Source organism: Gastrolobium bilobum, unplaced genomic scaffold, assembly GCF_033153095.1.
Source record: "Gastrolobium bilobum isolate Gb01-03AN ecotype WA unplaced genomic scaffold, APGP_CSIRO_Gbil_v1 utg909, whole genome shotgun sequence".
NCBI classification, from domain to species: Eukaryota; Viridiplantae; Streptophyta; class Magnoliopsida; order Fabales; family Fabaceae; genus Gastrolobium; species Gastrolobium bilobum.
The window spans coordinates 581,904-604,867 of record NW_026895707.1 but is presented as its reverse complement, the minus strand read 5'-3'; the positions used below and the strand labels follow the sequence as shown (position 1 = coordinate 604,867).

The window sequence follows — 22,964 nt, the reverse complement described above, 5'->3', positions numbered from 1 at the left end:
TCTCTATGGCTATATGGTATGAACCATCCTTATACCCACAACTTAACTAGATTTAATTAACATAATTTATCTAGATTGTTTAATAAGATTTCGGGTTCACCTATATTCCTATAGCCCAAATCCTAAAATACTTTCAGCTCCTTCCCAATAAGTCGATAAGATTAAGAATGAAATACTTCATTAAACAACTAATAGGAAAATAACATAGCAAAGTTTAGGCAACCATGGTTATATCATAATACAGGTACTCTATCACCCATTCTTAAACTATTTAGCTCATACTTGTAAGAACCCACACCGTTAATTAAGGAAATTAATCAGTTAATTATGAGTTTAATGAGATAATTCCATAATTGACCATAATAATTATTATGAGGCTCTAATAATTATAGTAAGTGAGTAATGATGCTGAAAGTCGTTTTTCTGACGAAAAGTGCAAATACCGGTTCTGCTAGTCAGTATAAGTGCGTATCGGCACAGTATCTCGGAAAATTATAATAAGTACATGAATATTCTTAGAATAATATATAGGACTTGTAAAACGAGTTTCAAGTTAAAATAATAAGAACTGGTGCCAGAATTAATACTGGCTATGGAAAAGCGCGTACCGAAAAGGTGCTCCGAAAAATATAAGAAAACAATGTTAATTCTTGTAAAATTGAGTAGGTTAAGGATCCTGAGTTTGGAATTAAAATGCTAAGCGTAGCTATTAATGTTAAAATTGTGTGTTTATTGCTTAAGTGGCTATATATAGAGGGTTGCACACAACCCTAGGATGATCCTCCAGCCTTGTATGCGTGAGTTGGCTGCTGCCACCTTCCCCTCTCTTGGACATTTTCGTTTTTACTTAGAAACCTCCAAAGACATCACCTTTCTTCATGATTTCTTCATCTAAACACCTTGGTTGAGTGTGGTTGAGTCTTGGGGTGAATGTTAAGCCTTCTTTTCTGAGTAGAGTGAGATGTCTTGTGAGGTTAAGGTGTTGAGTCTTCTGAGTTGTGAGGTTGGGGCCTTTGTCTTGTGTGTGGAGGCTCCAAGAAGCTTCCTTTGTGAGGAAAGGGCCAAGCTTTGGTAGCATTTTCGTGTGCAGTGGAAGTCTGAACCTTGGGAGTGTTAAGTGAGCTCCAAGAGCCTTTTGTTCTGAGTTTGAAGCTTGGGTATGTGTACCAACCTTTGATCATGAGTTTAATGCTTAAAAATGGAACCTTGATGCATGTAATGAGCTAAGTTGACAACTTAAGGGTGGGTAAGGTTAAACACACCTAGAAATGCATGTTTAGGCTTCTGTAATCAGTAAAAATGGAACCTTGGAAGGATATTTTCGTGAAATGCAGAAACTGCATTCTGTCGCGAAATATTCGGATATTTGATCGTGAAATATCCGGATATGGATATCCGGATATGGATATCCGGATATGGGGATCTGGATATCCGGATATTGCCAGTGAGATATCCGAATATTGATATCCGGATATGCCCCCGACATATATCCGGATATTCTGGGTTTGCGAGGAACAGTAGCTTACTGTTCATCCTGAACTGATGTTTGGGGGTTTGTGGACCCTAGATTGAGGAAGTTGAACTTCTGTATTAATTGGACTACGTCAGAATCAAGTGATTAAGGGCTTATGACTTTGAGTGAAGCCTCAAGACGTAAAACGTATAAGAAAGGTGTTGTCTTTATGATGTATGCTTGTAGTGCATGTTTATTGATTTATTATTGGTCCATATCAGATTGTGATTCTGTTGTGTTTAGACTTTGAGGATTGGTTGGACTCTTGGCTTGGAGTGTTAGCTTGCAAGGTAAGGTTTCGTGTCCTCGGTTTAGCCATTGAGTAGTTCCACCGTGCCTCATGGGAGAATGGTTATATGCATGTTGTGTTACATGCTTTGATATATTTGGAATGTTGTTGAGCTTTATGTGTAATGGCTTTTAATATGCATGTGTTGTTCCATCTTAACGGTAAGCTTGAGTATGTGGCGCCATACAAAACGGTGATCCGGGGTGGATGCAAGTGGCGTCTTGCACTATGTGTGGGTATTTGGCGTATATAAATCCTGCATTTCTCTGGCCAGTATAATAGTATTGACACACATGACATGATTATCTGCTGCATTGCACTGTTTTAGAAATGATATTGATGAACTGCTTTTGAACTTATATTGCACATGTAAGTGAGCTTGGGGTGGAAGATCCTTGAGAACCCTTTGTCTTACTGAGATTTCTTGTTTAGAGATCTCACCCCACGTTTGGGGCGCTTATTTCAGGTTCAGGTAATTTGGGGGATGATGTCTCTAGCGACAGAAGGCCAGAGCTTAGTTGATGATATTGCTGTTATTTATGCTGACATGTTGGATGCTGGTTATATCTGCTGATTTGATGTATTAGCTTACTTTTATTATGTTGCTGTTGTTGAGGCGATGTGGGCTTCGTTGCCTTATTTGTGTGAGCATGGGGATTGTCCATGTCACTGATGTTAGTACTTATAGTTGGAGTTGTATAAACTGCTAGTTGGACCGGTCTACGTGTTGTAGTTCCGTGTCTAGAGACATACTTATATTATTTATGTTATGAGGTATTTCAGTTAGCTGTCTTTTGCAATCTACATACAGGCAATATTTTATTAATCAATTCAATAAGTAAGCTGGTAATGATAATGACATCATAATTGAAAAGAAAAAGATATTTCACATCTTTAATTAAGCGCAGCTTAATACGATAGTATGATAATATTACCGGATATATACGGGGTGTTACAATACTCACAGAAGAAAGAAGAAAACTACATAGAACTAAGATAAAATAAATAGTAGCATTTTTATAGCTCTACTCCTGCAACAACTTCACATGCTGCCACTCTCCACCATCTCTAAGCTTCTAGAGAGGTGTAGGGATCATCTTGATCCAATAATTCCTCTATTGGACCCTAGCTTCACCCATTGACCCGTTGGATTCCTCTCAACTAAGGTCTTCAAAGTCTTCAATCAATTGTGTCCTCCAAACATTCATTTGATTGTGAATGAGCCTATTTATTTATAGAAAAATACTAATTTGGGTGCCAAGTATCTTTTGAATCAAATTCCCTCAAGAGTAGCATCCTAATATAACTAGGATTTATCATTAAGCTTAGATTTCTCCTCTTGATAACTGAATTTTAGGATTTGATAGGATATATACTTATACCTAAATTTTCGCAGCCTTCTTATCCTTATCCAGTGTTGTAGCGTCTTATCTTCATGTTTGAATTTCGAATTCAAATGCTTAACCTCTTATCTATTATGTTATGGCCTTGAATGCATTATTTCGTTAAACGCACGATTGCTATAGCTTTGTTGGGACTCTGATATGCAAAAAGAAACTTCAAAGACAGTGAATAACTTTAGTACTCGAAATAACTCAAATGTAAACACTTAGCATATTTCTCATTCAAAATATAAAAAGACAAGATTAATGCAACTATCAATAGTCTAAGGGAATTATGTACAATAGTAAGCACCAAATCATCAAAAGTAAGACCAACAATAATAGGCACCAAATCATCAAAAGTAAGACAAAATTAACTCTCAATGGGAGAGTTAACAATATTCCATTTGAAATTTGTTGAATTTTGAATAAAGATGATCATTTTTAAGAACAAGGGTTCTCTCCTTATCGATCCCAAATTCGTTTATTTAACCTCTTTTCTATATGTTTCGACATTAATTAGTAATCAGAGCTTGGTTGGCTTTCACTAATGGCTGAAAATATTATGGTTGTCGTCAATGGTGGGTTTGCGGTGGCAAAGGACATGGAATTTTCCTAGAGATTGAAGATGAACAACTGTACAAAGAGACCTACACGACATAAAAGACAAAGAGCTATGACGATGAGTCGAGGAACTTGAACAACAATTTGGGAGATCGCATTTGCCGGTTCAAACCAAAGATGAGATGGAATCTTAATAAGCATTTGACGATGAGGAAGAAGTCGACAATCCCTTAGCGATTTGAGCCAAGGGTAGAATCGAGAGATTCAACATGGAGCTCAGTCTTCTCCTCCAAACATCAGGACGAAATTCAAGGTTCTTGACACTTCAATTCAATTTATGATTATAGTCCTATATATCATGAATCTGATGAAGAACACGATTATGATGATGTTTCGATTTATGATAACTCTGACTAAGAATATAATTATGATAACCCAATCTATTTTGACAGAGAATCAGAGGGTGAAAAATGTGTTCTGTGAGATGCAAACGACCCAAGAGTTGAAGCCCGACAATGTATTCATGATTTCAGTTGTTCTCAAAGTTTGTGATCAAATCTCCAAGTGCATTAGAGTTTAGGATGCGTGCAAGGTGTTTGATAGGATGGCTTTGAATGTTGTTATTTTTGGGCATGCTCAATAGGGCCTTGTAAACAAGGCATTAGTTTCTCCATTTTGTTTGGTGCAATATAATTTTAAGAATATTATTGTGAATTCAAATGCAATAACTTGAAACACGTTGATATTTAGATTTTCACATAGGGATGAACAAGCAATGGTGGTCTCTAAGATCTTCAAGTTGATAATTGCATATGATGTTAAGCCCTGATCTCGTGGACTTTCTAGTGATTAAAACTTGGATGATTAAAACTTAAACTAAAATTCTCATTGGTTCATTTATCAAAAAAATAAAAAAATAAAAGTCCCATTGGGATCAATTTTAATAACATTAAAAATTAACCGTAGCTTTCTAGTGCATTTTTCTTGAGATTTATGCCCTTTTATGGGAACATACTCAGGTACAACTTCATTTATACGCTTGGATAAATTTTCATTTTTGAATACAATGATAATACTAAAATTTGAATTTATAACTTCACACATAGGGGTGTTCAAAATATCCATAAGAACCAAACCGATCCATAATCAAACTGCTCCACATTTTAAAAACCGGTTATTTTTAAAAACCGCTTTCACCTGAAACTGCATTTTATTTTATAAACTGGTTATTTACCAAACCATAAAAATAATTGGTTTTCCATAACCAAACTGCTCTACAATTAAATAACAAATAAGCATTATCTTTTATCATGCCTATTATAATAGTCAATTGACTCAAACTTCTAAACAATAAACTAGCAAAAAAAGTTAAGCAGCTCAAGTAGAAAACATTTATTTAAAAAAAAATTACACATAAATCAAAAGGTCGCATCTTAAGAAAGCACTTCTTATATAACGAAACAACTTTTTTTCCCAAAAAAAAACCACATACAAGTCTCCGGGCAAACTCATAACTTGACAAAGCGAAGGTTGAAATGACAAAAATGAAGTTAAAAAATCATAACGAAAAAGGCAACGAAATTAATCAATTGGCTTAACGTCTCTGAGAGCACCGTTAAAAGGACAACTCACAATAAATTTACTTATTTGTTCTTTAATTATAGGGCAGTTTGGTTATGGATAACCAATTATTTTTATGGTTTGGTAAATAACCAGTTTATAAAAATAAAATACAGTTTCATATGAAACCGATTTTTAAAATTAATCGATTTTTAAAATGTGGAGCAGTTTGGTTATGGATTGAATTAGTTCTTTTGGACATTTTGAATACTCCTACCCATACCTTCCTCCATCAGTTTAAATGAAACTCTTAGTAACATAAATCTTGAGTGAACGAAGAGCAATTTTTTTTATAATTTTAAAATAATTCAACTGTTCTTCTACCAATCACTCTCAAAACAACGTGAAACAATTTTTATAAGAATCATTTCGTATGGAGAGTTCCAAAACAATGAAGATTCTTGTAAGAAATAGTTGGTCAACTACCTATAACCAGGAGAAACAAACGACTACTTATAAAAATAGCACAATCCATCAAAAATCAATTTTGAATTTGTTAAAAAACTGGTTTTGAAATTGATAACCGGTTTATGGTTCATAACCGGTTTTGATTTAAAAACGGTTTTGAATCAAAACCGGTTTTAAATCAAAACCGGTTATAAACCATAAACCGGTTTAAAAAATTAAAAACCGGTTTTAAAAAAAGAAAACTGGTTCAGTTTGAAAACCAAATCCTTTAAAACTGGTTCAATTCGGTTTTTGTTAAAACCGATTATGAACCGCTCCATGCACACCCCTACTCACACAAAGTACTCAAATTCTTCACTAATATATCAATCCCAGTAACTTGCTTCAATAATTTCTAATGCACCAAACATCAAATGCTAAAAGCTTATTTTTCAATATGACATTTTGTCCAAATGTACCACAAGCTAGATCGAGAACAAGTTGATAAAACTAATAGTACTTCAATGCATTAAGAACCTCAAAACTTCCGGCCTCATAATAAAGTTAACCCACGGTTGAATCTCAATGACATGGAAAATATAGTTGAAACTCGATGAAGGCTATAATCCCATTTATACTTTCAATGGACAAAAAAAGGGGGGAATTTGCAAGACACTCGACATATCAAATTTCACTAGTCCCTACTAAGTATTATGAGTGCAGATGCTTAAATAGGACTACAGAACTATAAATGTCTTTATCACCTATGCTGAATGTCCAAGTCTAGCTTTTCACACGCCTTATTAAAATACTTCTCCTGTTGGACCAATCACTTCTACAAAAATGAACTTTTATAAGAATAATTGTTATAAAAAAAAAAAAAAAAAGGAGATTTCTATTATTAATGTTATCAGACTCGACCTGGTCATTGACCCAAACGGGATATTAGGTCACTGGGTCACTTATTCAACCGATGAATCATTGGTTAAATCATATTACCTGAGTTAATACATGAAAACCTATATTTTATACATAAAAATGCATAAAAATACTCAAATACAATGTAAAAAATTGTTATGTAAGGCTGCAAACATGTATAGTTTTTGTAGGGATAAAAAAAAATCATATATGATAGAAACATATAGTATATTATAAAAAAATAAACAGAGAAAAAAAAATTCAAGTATCAAATAACCATAATAAAAAAAATAAACAAAGAAAATTAAAATTCAACTATCAAATAACCATATATAATTTCTCTACCAAATATGCTCAACTAACTATGTTTAATAATTATAAGAAATTTACCAACAACTCTTGCCATAAAAATGAATTTGTAAGGAATCAATATTGAAATTTGAGGCTAAAGCTGAAATTTGAAGGTCAATATATACCAACAACTCTTCTCATAATCTTCTTTTAATCTATTGTTCCGCAAATTGCTTCAATCTTTGAACTGAAATTTGAGTTCACTATAAAATAGTATACCACTAACAAACAAAACTACAAATTTTTTTGAAAGAAGTTCCATACTATTTTTTTTTTTTTTTTTGATAACATAGTTCCATACTATTTTAAGACAAGATGAGACAACTTTTTTTTTTTTTAATGCCGATTTTGATGACCCCACTGGGTCACTGGTTTTGATAAAACCCTACCGGTTCAAACCAATTTTCACCGGGTCCGATAATTAACTCGAATCAGTGAGATGACCAATTCACCACATTTCGAATCGACCTAATTGTGAGAACCGATTCCGCTAAATAATGCTTTCATAAGAATCACTGCTTAAAGGTAAGACGAAAAAATATATCCAGTTCTGGTTTTCTGCGCTGCGAATATAGATTCCAAATGCCTCTCTTCCATAATGGAAAAATCAGCAACAATAAAAAACAGTACCAGCTACTAACCAGTCAAGCACTTCATATACAAGAAAGCTGTTCTAGTTATTAAAAAGTTCTTTAATTTATACGACTATACAAACCCTACAATTTATAACCTAGTTCCAATAATACAAACTCTTCATGTCCACAGAATGCTCATCCGGTCTCATTCATCTTGGACTATTGTGTAGCCGTGTTGCCTTTGCACACCATGAACTTATGTATAAGGGGACAGATAAATTCAACCCCATTAAAGCAAATTGATGTTCCCTCTTGCATGACCCAACATATGATCTATGCATTAATGGTCTAGCTAACAATAAAAAATATAAAACAGGCTAAAGTGAGCTTATAACTGGCTAGGTATCAGTAAATTTCAAAATTGTCATTAAATACATGTGCTATTAACATTGTGTTATGCATTTTCCCCCCTCCTGAAGAGGAAGAAGTTTTGTATTATCTTTATGCTCCTAGTTTGATGGCAGTATCGATTGCGTCGACTGTGTTATTTTGTTGTCCCCAAAGCTGTGCATATCTTCCTGCATTCGATAAGAGCACCTCATGGGGTCCTTGCTCGATCACTTTTCCATTTTCCAAAACAATGATCTGAACATTGGTAAAAAAATCTTTTAATAGAAGTAATATATTGTCAAAGAGAATACACATACCAAATATATATAATATTAAGGGAAAAGTTTAAAAAATCTTTTAGAATCACTTACCCTCTTACGGTTTTTTTTTAATCATTCAACCCCCCCACCCCCCCTCTAAAAAAGAATCACTATCAGACTATCTATTATTGTGCTCCTATTCACCTTTCTCAACTTCTTAAGATGAAAATTTCATAGTGTAAAGCTTTTTTTATCCAACTTCACAGTAAATTATATATTGCTAATTTATTATAATACTAAGGCAAATAATCAAACATATATTACATGTTCAAACCCTTAACTCCATTAGTTATCATAAATCTACTGTCATTAAATTCGCTTTTGTTTATAGTGTCTTGGCTTAGAGAGATGTGTCCAACATATAGATGACAGCAAGAAACAAAATCAGTTATCTGTGTTTTGGTTAGCACTGTTGTCTGACTATGAATAGTGTAACAATTTTCTCAGTAATAAGGATCATTAAATTTGTAATAACGGCTATACATTGATATAAAATCTAGGAAACTCAGTACTGCTCAAGGACAATAACCTACAGAGAGAGAGCTTACCTCATCACACTGCATTGCAGTGGTAAGCCTGTGAGCAATGAATATGGAAGTTCGATTATTTGCTAGTGATTTCAATGCACTTAAAATCTCTGCTTCTGTTGTGCTGTCTAGAGCACTTGTAGCCTCATCACACAACCTAAGAGCAAAACAAGACAAGCACAAGCAATTAAAATAAATTGGAAAACTTAGTAAATTTAAAAATACTAGCCAGTTAGCTACACATAACAAAAAAGTGTCTAGCAGATAGTATAATTAGAATACTCACAGAATTGCAGGTGCTTTTAAGAATGCACGAGCTAGGGCAACACGTTGCTTCTCCCCACCACTTAACTATAATAAAAAAAAAAAAAAGGCCACTGTCACTAAAAATTGAGAGTACGTCGTTACATAAACTTTTATTTTCATCATTACGTTTGAAAAAAATTATCCCATTATATTAGTGTATCCAGGATTGTCCCTAGGTACACATCAATCGCCAAAGGATCAAAGTTTACTGACAGGACAACAGAAATCCAGCTATCAGCAATAAATGACAGTGACAATTAACTGGGAGATTTATATTATACTTCTTGAAGTTAAAAACATAATCTGATGTTCATAATGTATGAGACTATGAGTTCCCTTCTTTCTCCACAAGCATGTTAAGATTGTTTAATGTGCAAGTTTTCTGATCAAATTATTACTGCTGCAAACCCACAAGCTTCACACCAACAACATGCCTGTTTGAGTTAAGACTGCATAATTTCTTGTTAAAAAAATAAAGTTGATAGAATAGATTGCAGAGGATTTATGGTAATTAAAAATAGTAAAGCAGAATTACGTTTGCAGTATAATGCAGGGATATTTTTTAAAAAATTTTGAGCCCCAACAGTTTAAATTGATTTCATATTGTTGATTGTCGAATGTGAGAAAATAATCTTGGATGACATTGAATGTGATTTTATCTAAACAGTAACTCTGTCGGCATGGAAATCAATTATGACTTGAATTGTTATATTCACCATTGCAGTGAACAGAGTCTTCACAGTTAATCCTTACAAGGGCATATATTTTTACATCTATATATTCGAGCTCTATCAAATTGCTATGAATTTTCCAAGAAGCATGGAAAACTTGAAAATTTGAAGAATCTTTATTGTAGTTGAGAGTATATATTTGATGGTTTGTATAGTTGAGCCCTGAAATTTTTGTTGTTTTCATTTGATGCATAAGCTGTACATGCATAAGTCATTTCTTCTTTTGAAATTGCAGTCAAGGCACCATGTGTCTTTACAAGTATCTATATTACTGAGAAAAATGGGATTCCCCAAACTGCTAACACATCTTTACTTTACCTAAAACCCCCCTTTTTATTTTTACTATAGACAAAGAGGGGAAAATCATCATTTTTATTTAACAAAGAGGCCCACATTTTACACACACTTTAAGGAACTCCTTTTATAAAATTATTATTTTTTACATATTGCATATTTTAGGTCAGTTTCATATAAAATTGTCATGTTATATAAGTAAATAACATTGGATTTTTTCTCAATACGTGTGTAGATTGTGGGTGCCTCTTCCAGTGACTCGAGATTTGCAATACTATGTCCCTTCATACCCTGAACAAAAAATCATCCAAGAAGGCAAAAACACAACACGGAAAAACATTATCTAAAATAAATGGGGATTTCTATCACCTTGAGCCCTCGCTCTCCCACAACAGTTGAATACTTCTCAGGAAAATTCATGATAGTGTCATGAATTGCTGCTCGCCGAGCAGCTTCATAGACCTGTATGCATATAGTACTAAGCTCAGCACAACTTGGAACATAACAATGGAAACTTGCAAACTGAAGAAGAAAGCAGAGGTATAACATTACTGAAGTTACCTCCTCTTTTGTTGCTGAAAGCCGACCATAGTGAATGTTATGAAAAATTGTATCATTGAATAGTACCTGTTGCACAACCACTCAGGTTTCCACAACTTGCAAGATCTGGCATGGGAAATTATGTGAGATTAAAGATATAGATGCTTCCTTTGACTTACAGTATCTTGTGGAACCACACCAATAGACTTCCGCAAACTCTCAAGGGTTACCTCCCGAATATCTTGACCATCTATCATTATCTGTAAAGTAAAAGTTGTGAATGAGAATGTGAGAGAAAAAGCCATCTTAATGATAAAAGACAACAACAACAAAGCTTTATCCTAGTAACTTAGCAGGGTCAGTTACATGGATCAAACAATGCCATGGGGTTCTGTCAAAAGCCCTAATGATAAAAGACAATCTGCTCACAACAAGTAACTGATACAGTGCCTGCTAATACTGACTGTAGAAATTCATCCAAATAAATGTTCTAATAAAGCAAAGAGAAGTTTTACCAAGAAACAATGGCAAGATTCTGATGTAATTCATATTTCATGCATAATTACTAGTAGATACGTGCAACATCTGGCATCCAGGTTATGCATTGCCTAATTTTTTTTAAGTAAATTCCATGCCAAGGATCACTTATTGTAAACTTTCATATGCTATTCCTGGATTATGCTGTAATAATGTTCTTTATGCTCTAAAGGAACACTCATCAAGCACAATCAACATTTAGGTTCATTACTTGCTATATACCCATACATGACTAAGTAACCAAAGTAATTGCAAGTCTATAAACACACCTTTAGAGCCATATATATTCACTTGTTAAAGAACTACGCAACTATAAATCCAAATGCAACAGAATAACACTGAATGTTATACATATCATGGCAATATAGTGGAAAATGACTAGAGAGTAGATTCATTGGTTGATTTCTTACACTTCCAGATTGAGGATCAAAAAACCTGAATAGCAATCTAAGTACGGTTGATTTTCCTGTCAAGGATGTAAAATTTGAAATATGTCATAAATGCATATGTATTATAGAGCAGAGAATATTCACAAGCCAGAAAATACAACATTTAAATTTGAATAGAGACAATTCATGTTTAGAAGTCGGTATGCCATACAAGAATCAAAGGACAATAAGCTTCAATATCATAGGGAAACCCTTTAAAAAAAAAGATTCAGTTCAAATGAGATTGGCCATATAGCAAATATGAAAGCTTTTCTCCCAACTAGCTAAGATTGTGATGGGCCTGAGCAGAAGAATGTGATCAAAGTTTACAAACGTAGGAGCAAAGGAGAAGCCCAAGTCCATGCCATGGGGAAAATAACAATCAGGGGATTAAAGAGGATAAAAAGAGAGAGCCGGTTACTGAGTATGCTACGTGGCAAGCAATGAGTGGAGAAAACGAATGCAATGATAGTGGAACACGAGAATGGAAGAAAGAGGAATACAAGGCAGCGAAGGACAATGATGATGAGGAGCTTGAATATTCTCAGAATGGGTAAAGCAACTGGAAAGGGTATATCCAAGAGCTAGGAGAGGGGGTCTGTGAGAAGGGAGTAGGGATTTCCTCACTGTAATAGAGGAATAGGGTATTTTCTTACTTTTTATGTATGGTTGTTGTTATTTGTAATAGAGAAATAATTTGTTTGCTTATGTTATTTGTAATGGTGAAAACATTTTCGTGTATGTAAGGAGTGAACCTCCATTTTATTCGATCAATTTATAGCATAATTTTTGGTACCATCATTGTGGTATCAATGCACTTTCGATCCTTGAGAGTGCTTTATGGTACGTACACGTATGGAGAATAGAGTCAAGGAGGTGGAACAACGCACAGAAAGACCGGAAGTATAATAACCCTAACCCAATTAATTAGCAAATTACATGTAATTAAATAATTAAGCATGTTTTAGTGAGTAAAATTAAGTATAAGGCTTAATGAAATGAATCTGAGTCACTTTGGAGTTAAAAAGTGTACTCAGTGAAAATTAAGGGGTATAAATGGGTACTAGCGAGAGTGCCCAAAATATAAAAAAAAAATTGTAAATATTCCTAGAATAATATTCCAGACTTTTGGGTAAAGCTTAGTAATTATTGGAGTTAAATAGATAGATGAACTAATACCCACATGTTACCACTTAACTTATGTTAAGTGATAAAATGCAAAGAGAACCCACTCCCCCCAGAAACCCGTCGACAGAAAGGAGGAGAAGAGAAGAGAGGGAGAAGAGAGGAAGAAGGAGGGAAAGCCTAGAGATTGCTAATCTCAACCATTTTGAGTGATTCCAAAGCCTAAACCACTCCAAATCTCCTCCTCTTTCATAATCCTAGCTTTGTTTTGAGTGGGGAGCATTGTGGAGAGGGATATTGGCTCTCAAAAACTCGCCCATTTGGCGAAATTTGGGGTTTTGAGTGCTTCAACCTCCATTGAAGCTTGAGGAGCCATCAATCCTTGGTTGTGTGATCATTGGTGGTAAGATTCTAACCTTGAACCTCATGATTCCTTGAAATTGCATGAGTTAGGGTTTATGAATAGTGTTTTAGGGTTTTGATGGAATGTTGTTAAGTTAGCTATGTTCTAGGAAGAATGGAACTTAGAGCATGTTGTGGAAAATGCTAGGAACTGCGTTTAATCGGTGAAAATGAGCTTAGATAGCTAAATGAGTATATTTGTGAAATGGCAAGAATATGATGCTTGATATTGGATTTCTTGCATTGTTAATAAATGGTTTGGTTTGGTTGGTTGTTGATTATGCCTTGGTGTTGTCTAGGATTGAGGCATTTGGACCAACCGTGAGTGATCAACCATTGGAGCAAGCTATGGAGCTTGATTAGCTCCATCGGATAGGTGAGTTCATGCTTATGTTTGGTATGAATTGTATAGCTTGGTTGATAGCTATGAGATGTTATTGGATGCAATATGTGTTGATTGCATTAAACCTTGTGTAGGTTTTGTTTGAGAAGTGGAGTATTTTAATTGACTGACTGTGGAACCTGTTGGTGGTGAACAAAGGTCGAGTTGAAGCTTGAGGTAAGCCTTCGGACCTTGGGTGTAATTCCCTTGACTGTTCCACCAAGCCCTGAAAGGGTAGAGGTTGTGATTGTGTATATAAATGCAATAAAATAGTGTAATGCTTTGTTATACGTATGTGTATGCATTTGGTGTGGCATAGGATGATGTTTCCCTATGTTGGTATGTTGCATGACGATGCGTAAATCATACTTGGTAGTTAGCTGGCCAGTAGGACTATTTGCATCTGAGTTTCCTTAGGACAGCTTGAGAGCTCGAGGGATTTCTCCTGAAGATGTATTGCACTTTGCATAGATATGTATTTACTGCATTATTATTGTTATTGCTATTACACTGATATGGAACTGTGGGGTGGAGAGATGCTCCAAGGACCCCTGGTTTACTGGATATATTCGTATATCTCACCCCGTGTTGTGGGGACCCCCTTTCAGGTAAGGATGCTGCAGGAGCCACCAGTGGCAAGTGGCCATATTTGGATTAGCATATGCATGAGGATCCTATATTTTGATATTATACATGTTGTTTTGTAGCTCACATGTATAGGATTGTAATTCATAGACCATTGATAGATGTATGATTTGTATATTGGAATGGACTTAGCCTATGCTCATGCCTTTGGTCATCTCTTTTGTTGATGGGAGCCAAGGGAATGATCATAGTGTTTTGTAAGCTAAGTTCCATGGATTGTAATGAACATGATTTGTAATTGATGAGTACTTTAAGTTTAATATATGTATGTTCATTAAGTATTGGATTGTTGAACTGGAAAATAAATTAGGTACCTAGTGCTAAATTGGGAAATGTTGAGAAAACAAATACATCTTGTCCGTTTGACCAATTTTCACACCCAATGTGATGGAATTGGACTTTGATGTCTCTATGGAAGCTGTAGACATTTCTCTTAGCTTTCCATAGAGACCAAAATGGTGTAATTTGAGTGAGTATAGCTCAAGTTATGAGTGGAAAACCATAGGTAGGTTAAATGACCTTGTTTTGGGTCACCCAGCCCTGTGGATGGCGCCTGGGGCGCCAGATTCACGCTTGGGGCGCCAACTTTCTGTTTTCCCACGCTCTGGGCGTGGATCTCACGCTGCGGGCGCGGGGGTTCTGGAGGTTTCGCACCCTTTTCTTAGAAAATGCATAACTTTGGCTACGGTGCTCCGATTTGAGCGCGGTTTGAACCCACGTGTAGCTAATGAAAAATACTATAACATAGTAGAAGATGGGAATCATAAAAGGAGTTTAGAATTAATTTGATAATTAAAGTGATGAAGACATTTAACGACGTATTGTCAAGTAGAATGAGAATATAATATTAAGTTTAGTCCCACTATTCCGCGAAGTATATATAGTTATGATCACGCACTTGGTTATTTAAATCCGGCTTGTTTAAAAAGGAAAAATTTATCCGGTTTTCTAATTGAACCAATGTGATTGTAACTGCGCTTAATGTCGTACGCAATGATAACAATCCGGTTCTAGAACGGGGTGTTACAGGAAGGACGATTGATTAGGGTGGAGGAGTCAGTTTGCCAACTCAGGGAGTCTATCCTTGAGTTCATTGATCGAGTAGATCAAAGAGAGGCAGGAGCGAGAAGACGCTCTGAGACAAACGAGGAAGGAGCCGGAAACAGAACACCTCGGAATGAAGGAAATCATAGGGACAAAGAGAGAATGAGGCGTGTCGAAGTACCTTACTTCACTAGAGAGGACCCCTATAGGTGGATCTTCAAAGTCGAACGTTATTTTCGTGTCAACCGTATTCCAGCTGAAGAACAGGTAGAAATGGCGGCGATATGCTTGGAGGGCAGAGCACTAAGCTGGTCTAATGGTAGGAACCCAGAAACCCAATGGTCGATTCGATAGCATTTAGGGCAGCAATTCTACGACGATTCCATATCTCTTCATCTGGGAATCCATATGAGGCGTTAATGGGCTTAAGACAGAATGGGTCAGTGGCAGAGTACAGAGAACAATTTGAGGTGTTCTCTGCTCCTCTAAGACATGCAGATAAGAACATGATGCAAGTTGCCTTCCTGATAGGTTTGAGGGAGGAAACTCGCGCTGAAATTCGTTTACATTCTCCTAGCGATTTGGGGCAAATGATGAAGCTAGCACAGAGGGTGGAGGAGAAAGAAACGATACTGGGAAGAAATGGGTCGTTTGTGGGCAAAGTGGGAACTGGGTCAGGAAGTGGATCCGGGTTTTTGGGTCGTTCAGCACTTACTAACAGAGACACACGAAATGGGCCATTAGTGGAAGCACAACAGAATCGAAATGGGCCACAGATATCATCCAACATCGTAATACCCAAGGTGAAGGGAGAAATCAACATTCAATGGCAAACAGGAACCTTAATCGATCCATATGGGGAATAGCTGACCAAAGCAACTCCACCCAAGGCAGCGCGACGACGGCGAGTGGCGACCAACGGGGAATGCAATTCAGACGGCTCTTACAAGAAGAGTACGAAGATTGCCGAAGACGCAATCTTTGTTTCCGATGTGATGCACCATTTTCTCCGGGACATGTGTGTCAAGACCCTCGACTGAATGTGATGATTTTGGGGGAAGGCTCGGACTTACTAGAAAAAGAAATTATCGCGGGGGAAGGAGAAGCTGTAGCGATGGATGAAACTTTACAATTAGGTGCTCATAGTGTGGTAGGTCTCACAACCAGTCGCTCATTAAAATTGTGGGGCCGTGTGAAAGGACGGGGGAGTGTTGCTTATAGATACTGGAGCTTCACATAATTTCATCGCTCAAGTGGTGGTGGAAGCTCTGTGTTTAGCCATGGACACAAGTTGGGAATTCATAGTGCAGGTTGGGTATGGTCACAAGGTTCAAAGCTCTAGCCGCTGTAAAGGGGAAGTGCTGGAACTACCTAATCCATCTGTGATTCAAGATTTTTTTTGTCTTTAACCTTAATGCAGTGGATTTAATACTGGGCTTTGAATGGTTAGAAGGATTGCACATGGTCCATTAGACCCATTGTGTGGATCTATAGTAGACAGACTTACCTTGCACTTGCAAGAGAATGATTTAATCAATCGAACTTGTGAGTTGTGACCTTTAGGTCACATGGCAACAACACTAACCGTTATGCCAAGGCTCAATAAAGGACACAATCTATCTTAGGAAGTTGGATTATTCCTCTAAAACCGTAGGCAGCTGGAAAAAATTTCGAATGACAATCTGCAAGTAAAATAATTTAATAAAAAATAGAATTTCATCATGCTGAACCTTACCACTTCCACTAGTCCCAACAATTGCCACACTTTTACCAGCCGGCACAACAAGTGATACTCCATCTAGTATCTTTCTTTCTGTGAGGTAACTGAAGTGATAGCATGCATCATACAATCACACAAATATTAGTCAAAACTCAAACGTAAAATTTGATCAGCATGTTAGCTTTGTAATAGAGGTGCAAATGTTATATTTTGTCAAATACAAGCTTCCATGCCACTTATTCTGTAACTTATTAGCAAGTAACATCTAACTAAAATGATTAATTATTAATATGAACCAGGCGCTACCATTTATCTACTATTTTTTATTTTCTAATAAAAATGAAGAAGTAGGTAATCAGGTTTTGTTTAATTCTAACAAATATATCCATACCAACTATCTCTCCATCCAAGTTCTTACCCAAAAGTTTGAACGAGGCATAAAATCCATATAGTTACATCTACAATTTTTTGTTAAATCATCTTTATATATTCAAATATTTATTGATTGATATCAGCATAAAAATAAGAAAAATGTCAAATTGTTAGCATGTAATTTTACTGTTTTATGGCAAAATAACTTTACCAGAGAGAAAAGTAAAGCACAATTAGGGATAAGATATCCTCCAAAACAGAACATGAAAAGAACAAGAAAGAAAAAGAGTCAGGACTGTAGAAGGCTGGTCAATCTCTCTACATAACAAACAAGGAAACTCCCTTGAAACAACATAAGCAGAGCACCAAAGAGAAACCAAACAAAAAGATAAAAAAAGGTAAGAGAAAAAAAGGGTAAAGCATATTTTGGAGCAAATTGAGACGCTTAAAAATTCATCATTACACTCCAACAGAAGACACCAAAAAATAACAAAGACTACATGCTTCCACAAAACTATGTCCTCAGTTTCCTTTTGTTAGCTTCAAAATAAACCAAAAGAAATTTCTCTAAAAGTCAAGGGAACACCCAGACTTATATACCAAACAAAAAATTTATTCCAAAGGATTTAGAATCATATAACATTAAATTCATCTATACTGATTTTCTTTGTTTTAATCATATCTCCACTCTGCATAATTCATGCGTTAAAAGTTTTCAATCATTTCCAGACTCACATTATTTGATTCTTCTCATTCTGCTAATCCAGATAGGAGTATTTGGACTCTAAATTCTTTTGGCATGTTTTCTTGTAAGTCCTTTCAATTTCTAATTGACTCTCCTAATCATATGAAGTTCCTTCTTGATAAACCCATTTGGACGTACAAAGCACCCTCTTAAGTAAAGTATTTTGTTTAGACAATTGTACTTATTATTAGGATCCATAGAAATGAATTATTAAAAATATGTAGGCCTCACACTTCTCTTTATCCTTATATGTGTTTTATGTGCAGTTCTACCTCAGCCAAAGAAGAACAATTACATTTGCATTATAAGACAACTAGTGGTGGATAATCATGGATCTAAATTGATCTGATGATCAGACCAGATCGAGCTGAACCAATCTGTTACGATCCTACTCCAAGTTATGGGACTTGGAGTCCCATATTGGTTATATGGGTAACTAATGTGGGGTTTATATGGACTTTGAGCTCTCCTACCTCTTGAGTTAACTTTTTGGATAAGGCTCTCCCAAGATTCGTACCAATTGGTATCAGAGACTACCACTATGTCTCCCAGTTGCAATGGAGCAACGCAAGTGGTGACGCTGGCATTGTAGTGTTCTGCCCAGGGATAATAAAAAAACTAGCACAAAACTAGCCCGCATAGGTGTCGGGGCTGCGGAGCGTGGAGAAATGTTACAATCCTACTCCAAGGTATGGGACTTGGAGTCCCACATTGGTTATATGGGTGACCAATGTGGGGTTTATATAGACTTTGGGCTCTCCTACCTCTTGAACTAGCTTTTGAGGTGAGGCTCTCCCAAGGTTCGTATCCCAATCCATTAAAAACGGGTTAGGTTATCTAAGTTACTTTTGGTCAACCCAACCTCAAACAGTTTGGATACCAAATTATTCATTTTTCAACCCGATTTAAATCTAAACCAATCAATCACTTTAGCTTTAAATTTTCTTTAAAATATTATTTTAGTTATTTTTAAAACATTTAAATATAAAATGATGACATTTTGGTGGAATTTTTTTAAAAGAAAAAAAAAATCTCTACCCAATCATGACTTGAACCAACCCACCTATAATCGCGTTGGATTGGTTTGGGTAGATAAAAAAAAATTCTCTCAACCAGACAAAATTTGATCAGTTCAGTTTTTATTTTTGTCTCAAACAGACTCAACCCAACCCATGATCACCCCTAAATGAGGCTGCTTTCTTATAGAACATTTGTTTAGGGTTCTTGGTGGGTACAGAGTGTGTCCTTTTTTCTCTGGAGCCATTTATGGTCAGTTATAATTAGAATAAATTTTTTTTACAGCATGCAGTTTATGTAGCCCTTTGGTATATTTGGTCAGAATGAATGCTTGGATCTTTAAAGGTGTCTCCATACCCCAAAACTTGTTACATGATTGAATCATTTTTATGACTCCTCTTTGGTGTTCTCGTGGCTATATCTGAATTCTTGATTCTTTCCTCTTCATTGTTATGACTTGTTTTTCTGTTTTGGAGGATATATTATCCTCCTTATATGTTTAGGAGGATATCATTCTTGGGTCACTACCTAAAAGAGAGTTGGTCCTTGATATGACGTTAGTCTTATGACCAAGTGGACAAGAGTTTGATTCTTGCAACCCTATCCCTATTCTTCATAAGGTAGGCTTATGAATTGTCAACACTTCAAGACCATAAAACTCTTGCATGACAATGTGTTAGAGATTGTAGAAAATCAGAATTCAAATATGTTTCCGTTTTTATTTCCTATTAATTAGGATTGATTATGATTGATTAAGATTGATTATGATTGATTAGAATTGATTGTGATTAGGATTGATTAGTCATCGCTGAGTCGTTCTTAGCGATTCTTTCTTGTATAAATACACACTCATGTAATTTATTCAATATCAATATACATAAAATTTTTTCAATATGGTATCAAGAGCAGGTTCGTTCCTACCCTAAATCAGCCACCTTCAAGGCTGAAACCATCCCAAAACCACCCAAACACAATCCCACCTAAACCCAAATCCTAGAAAACCATACCTACAGACCTCCAATCAAGAAGGTGGAGGTATCATTCAACTCAGAAGGCTCCGACGAGTTGAACGCAGCCGGACCCGTCGCCGTCAGACCGCCCACGCGCGGCCCTTCTTCGGCGCGTGTAGTCCACGCGCCGCCTTCCCGGACTCTTTTTCCGGCGCGAGCTGCCCAGATCACCTCGTCGGCCTCCTCTGTCCCTGTTCCAGGTGTCAGATATCAAATCGGAGAAAAAAAAAATTTGGGTCCACGGTCAAACCTTCACTTTCTATTCATGGCTTCCTCGAATCGTTCTTTCGCCTCCTCATCTGCCCCAAATTCTCAGCCCTCTGAAGACAACTTAGGTTTGCAGGTCACTAATCACCGGTTGAACGGTAACGGAGAGTTATGCTGGGAGAAAAGGAGTCGCTTGATAAGTCTGATGATATGTCTGCATTAGCTGCCAACCGTACCATTGACCGTTCCTCTGGAGAATCAAAACGGGATGGTCGTCCATGGTGCACCCACTGCAATAAAATTGGTCATACCCGCGAGAAATGTTGGGAAATCCACGGGAAACCTGCAAATTGGAAGCCCAAAGGACAAAATAAAGGTCGTGCATATCAGGTCTCTACTGATGACAAGGTTGATGAGCCTCATGCATCCTCTGACTCTGATGGTGTCTTTCTTAGCAAGACTCAGTTTGAACAACTTCAGAGACTTTTGACTCAACCTCCTAAGGCCACTAGTAATGTGGTCCAGAAAGGTACAGCTTTCCATGTTGATAGTCAAAATCATTGGATCCTTGATTCTGGAGCCTCTGATCATATGACAGGTAATCTTGGCTTGTTTTGTTCATACACTCCATATTCTGAACCTTCTCGGGTCAAGATCTCCGATGGCAGTTTTTCCCACATTGCGGGACACAGAACCATTAAACTTTCTAAGCTGATTAATTTGACATCAGTTCTTTATGTTCCTTCTCTGGCTTGTAATCTCATTTCCATTAGCAAGCTAACTTCTGAGTTGCATTGCTTTGCTAAATTCTTTCCACATGGTTGTGTTTTTCAGGAACAGGACTCGGAGAGGATGATTGGCAGTGCTAGAGAGGATGGTGGACTTTACTACTTTGAGGAGGATGTGACTCATGAAGCTGTTTTCGTAGAAAAAAACTCTATGTTTCCTTTTGATTCATGTAATGATGTTATGCTGTGGCACCGTAGGCTAGGCCATCCAAATTTTATTTATCTTCAGAAATTGTTACCAAACTTATTTATTAATAAAAGTCCTAGTTTGTTTTCTTGTGATATTTGTCAACTTTCCAAGCATACTCGTGCTCATTATCCTTCTAAAGTTCACCATGACTCTTCTCCATTTTCCTTAATTCATAGTGACATATGGGGTCCAGCCCGTGTTAAAAATATTTCAGGTACTCGATGGTTCATTACCTTCATTGATGACCATTCCCGAGTCTGTTGGGTATATCTTCTAAAGGACAAGTCCGATACTGCATCCGTGTTTAAAAAATTTCATGCCATTGTTCAAACCCAATTCCAAGTTGCTATACAAATTCTTCGTACAGATAATGGCAAAGAGTATCTTAACTCTATTCTTGGAGAATATCTTTCCCAACATGGCATCCTTCACCAAAGCTCGTGTCCTGACACACCCCAACAAAACGGAGTTGCAAAAAGAAAAAATCGACATCTCCTTGAAGTTGCTCGGGCTCTTATGTTTACCACGAGTGTTCCTAAATATCTTTGGGGAGAGGCCGTTCTCACTGCCTCGTATCTAATAAATCGAATGCCATCTCGCATTCTAAAATTTCAGTCTCCTCTTTCTAGTCTTTTTCGTACCTTCCCTTCCTTCCGAGGCGTCTCCTCCTTACCTCTCAAGTTATTTGGTTGCGTTGTATTTGTCCATATTCCCTCCCATCAACGGTCTAAACTTGATCCTAAGTCTCTCCAGTGTGTCTTTATTGGTTATTCTCCTACTCAACGTGGCTATAAGTGTTATTCTCCCTCTCTTCGTAGGGTCGTTGTCTCTATGGATGTCACTTTTTCTGAGAATGACCCTTTCTTCCCCTTGAGTTCTCTTCAGGGGGAGTCTATAGGTGTAGATGAAGATCAGTCATGGGAACCTATTGATGCCACAGTATTACCTCTACTTTTGGAAACAGGGGGAGCTACAGAATCCTCACCATCAGGAGCCTCCTCAAAATGGGGACAAGTTTATAGCAGGCGAAAGCCTCCTCAAAGTGTGAATAACCCAAAGCCTCTACACTGCCAGGATTCTGAACCATGTTCTAGTTCCAGCACCCCAACACTTGAGTGTCATGGTGAAAATGATCTACACTTGCCCATTGCTCTCAAAAAAGGTACTTGATCTTGTACTACTCATCCTATTTCTAATCGTATTTCATATGGAAAGTTGTCCCCAGGGTTCCGTGCTTTCAATACTATGTTGGATAGTACAAAGATACCGAGAAATATACATGAGGCTCTCGATGATAAAAAATGGAGGGATGCTGTCTTTGAAGAAATGAATGCTTTAGAAAGAAATGGAACTTGGGATATAGTGACCCTACCTAAGGGAAAACAGGCAGTAGGATGCAAATGAGTGTTTACAATAAAATTCAATGCAGATAATAGCATCAACAGATACAAGGCAAGATTGGTTGCAAAGGGATTCACTCAGACTGATGGGATAGATTATCATGAGACTTTTGCTCCGGTTGCTAAAGTCAATACCATCCGAGTTCTCTTATCTCTTGCTGCCAACCTAGATTGGCCTCTGCAACAATTAGATGTGAAGAATGCATTCCTAAATGGTGACTTACATGAAGAAGTCTATATGGATC

General features: G+C 36.6%; 1 protein-coding gene across 2 annotated transcripts in view; it reads right to left on the bottom strand.

The window, feature by feature from the left end:
- Positions 1 to 7,658: 7,658 nt before the first annotated feature.
- LOC133292961 (ABC transporter B family member 25, mitochondrial) overlaps positions 7,659 to 22,964 on the bottom strand; it is a 31,735-nt gene continuing 16,429 nt past the window's right edge. For both annotated transcript variants that reach the window (XM_061491460.1, XM_061491466.1), the window contains exons 13-20: positions 17,006 to 17,094; positions 11,655 to 11,710; positions 10,887 to 10,967; positions 10,729 to 10,794; positions 10,537 to 10,629; positions 9,123 to 9,187; positions 8,858 to 8,993; positions 7,659 to 8,244 (exon numbers count right to left, since the gene is read on the bottom strand). In XM_061491460.1, the coding sequence (XP_061347444.1) occupies positions 8,101 to 8,244; positions 8,858 to 8,993; positions 9,123 to 9,187; positions 10,537 to 10,629; positions 10,729 to 10,794; positions 10,887 to 10,967; positions 11,655 to 11,710; positions 17,006 to 17,094 (730 nt within the window). In that variant the 3' untranslated portion in view covers positions 7,659 to 8,100. The remainder of the gene's footprint in view (positions 8,245 to 8,857; positions 8,994 to 9,122; positions 9,188 to 10,536; positions 10,630 to 10,728; positions 10,795 to 10,886; positions 10,968 to 11,654; positions 11,711 to 17,005; positions 17,095 to 22,964) is intronic.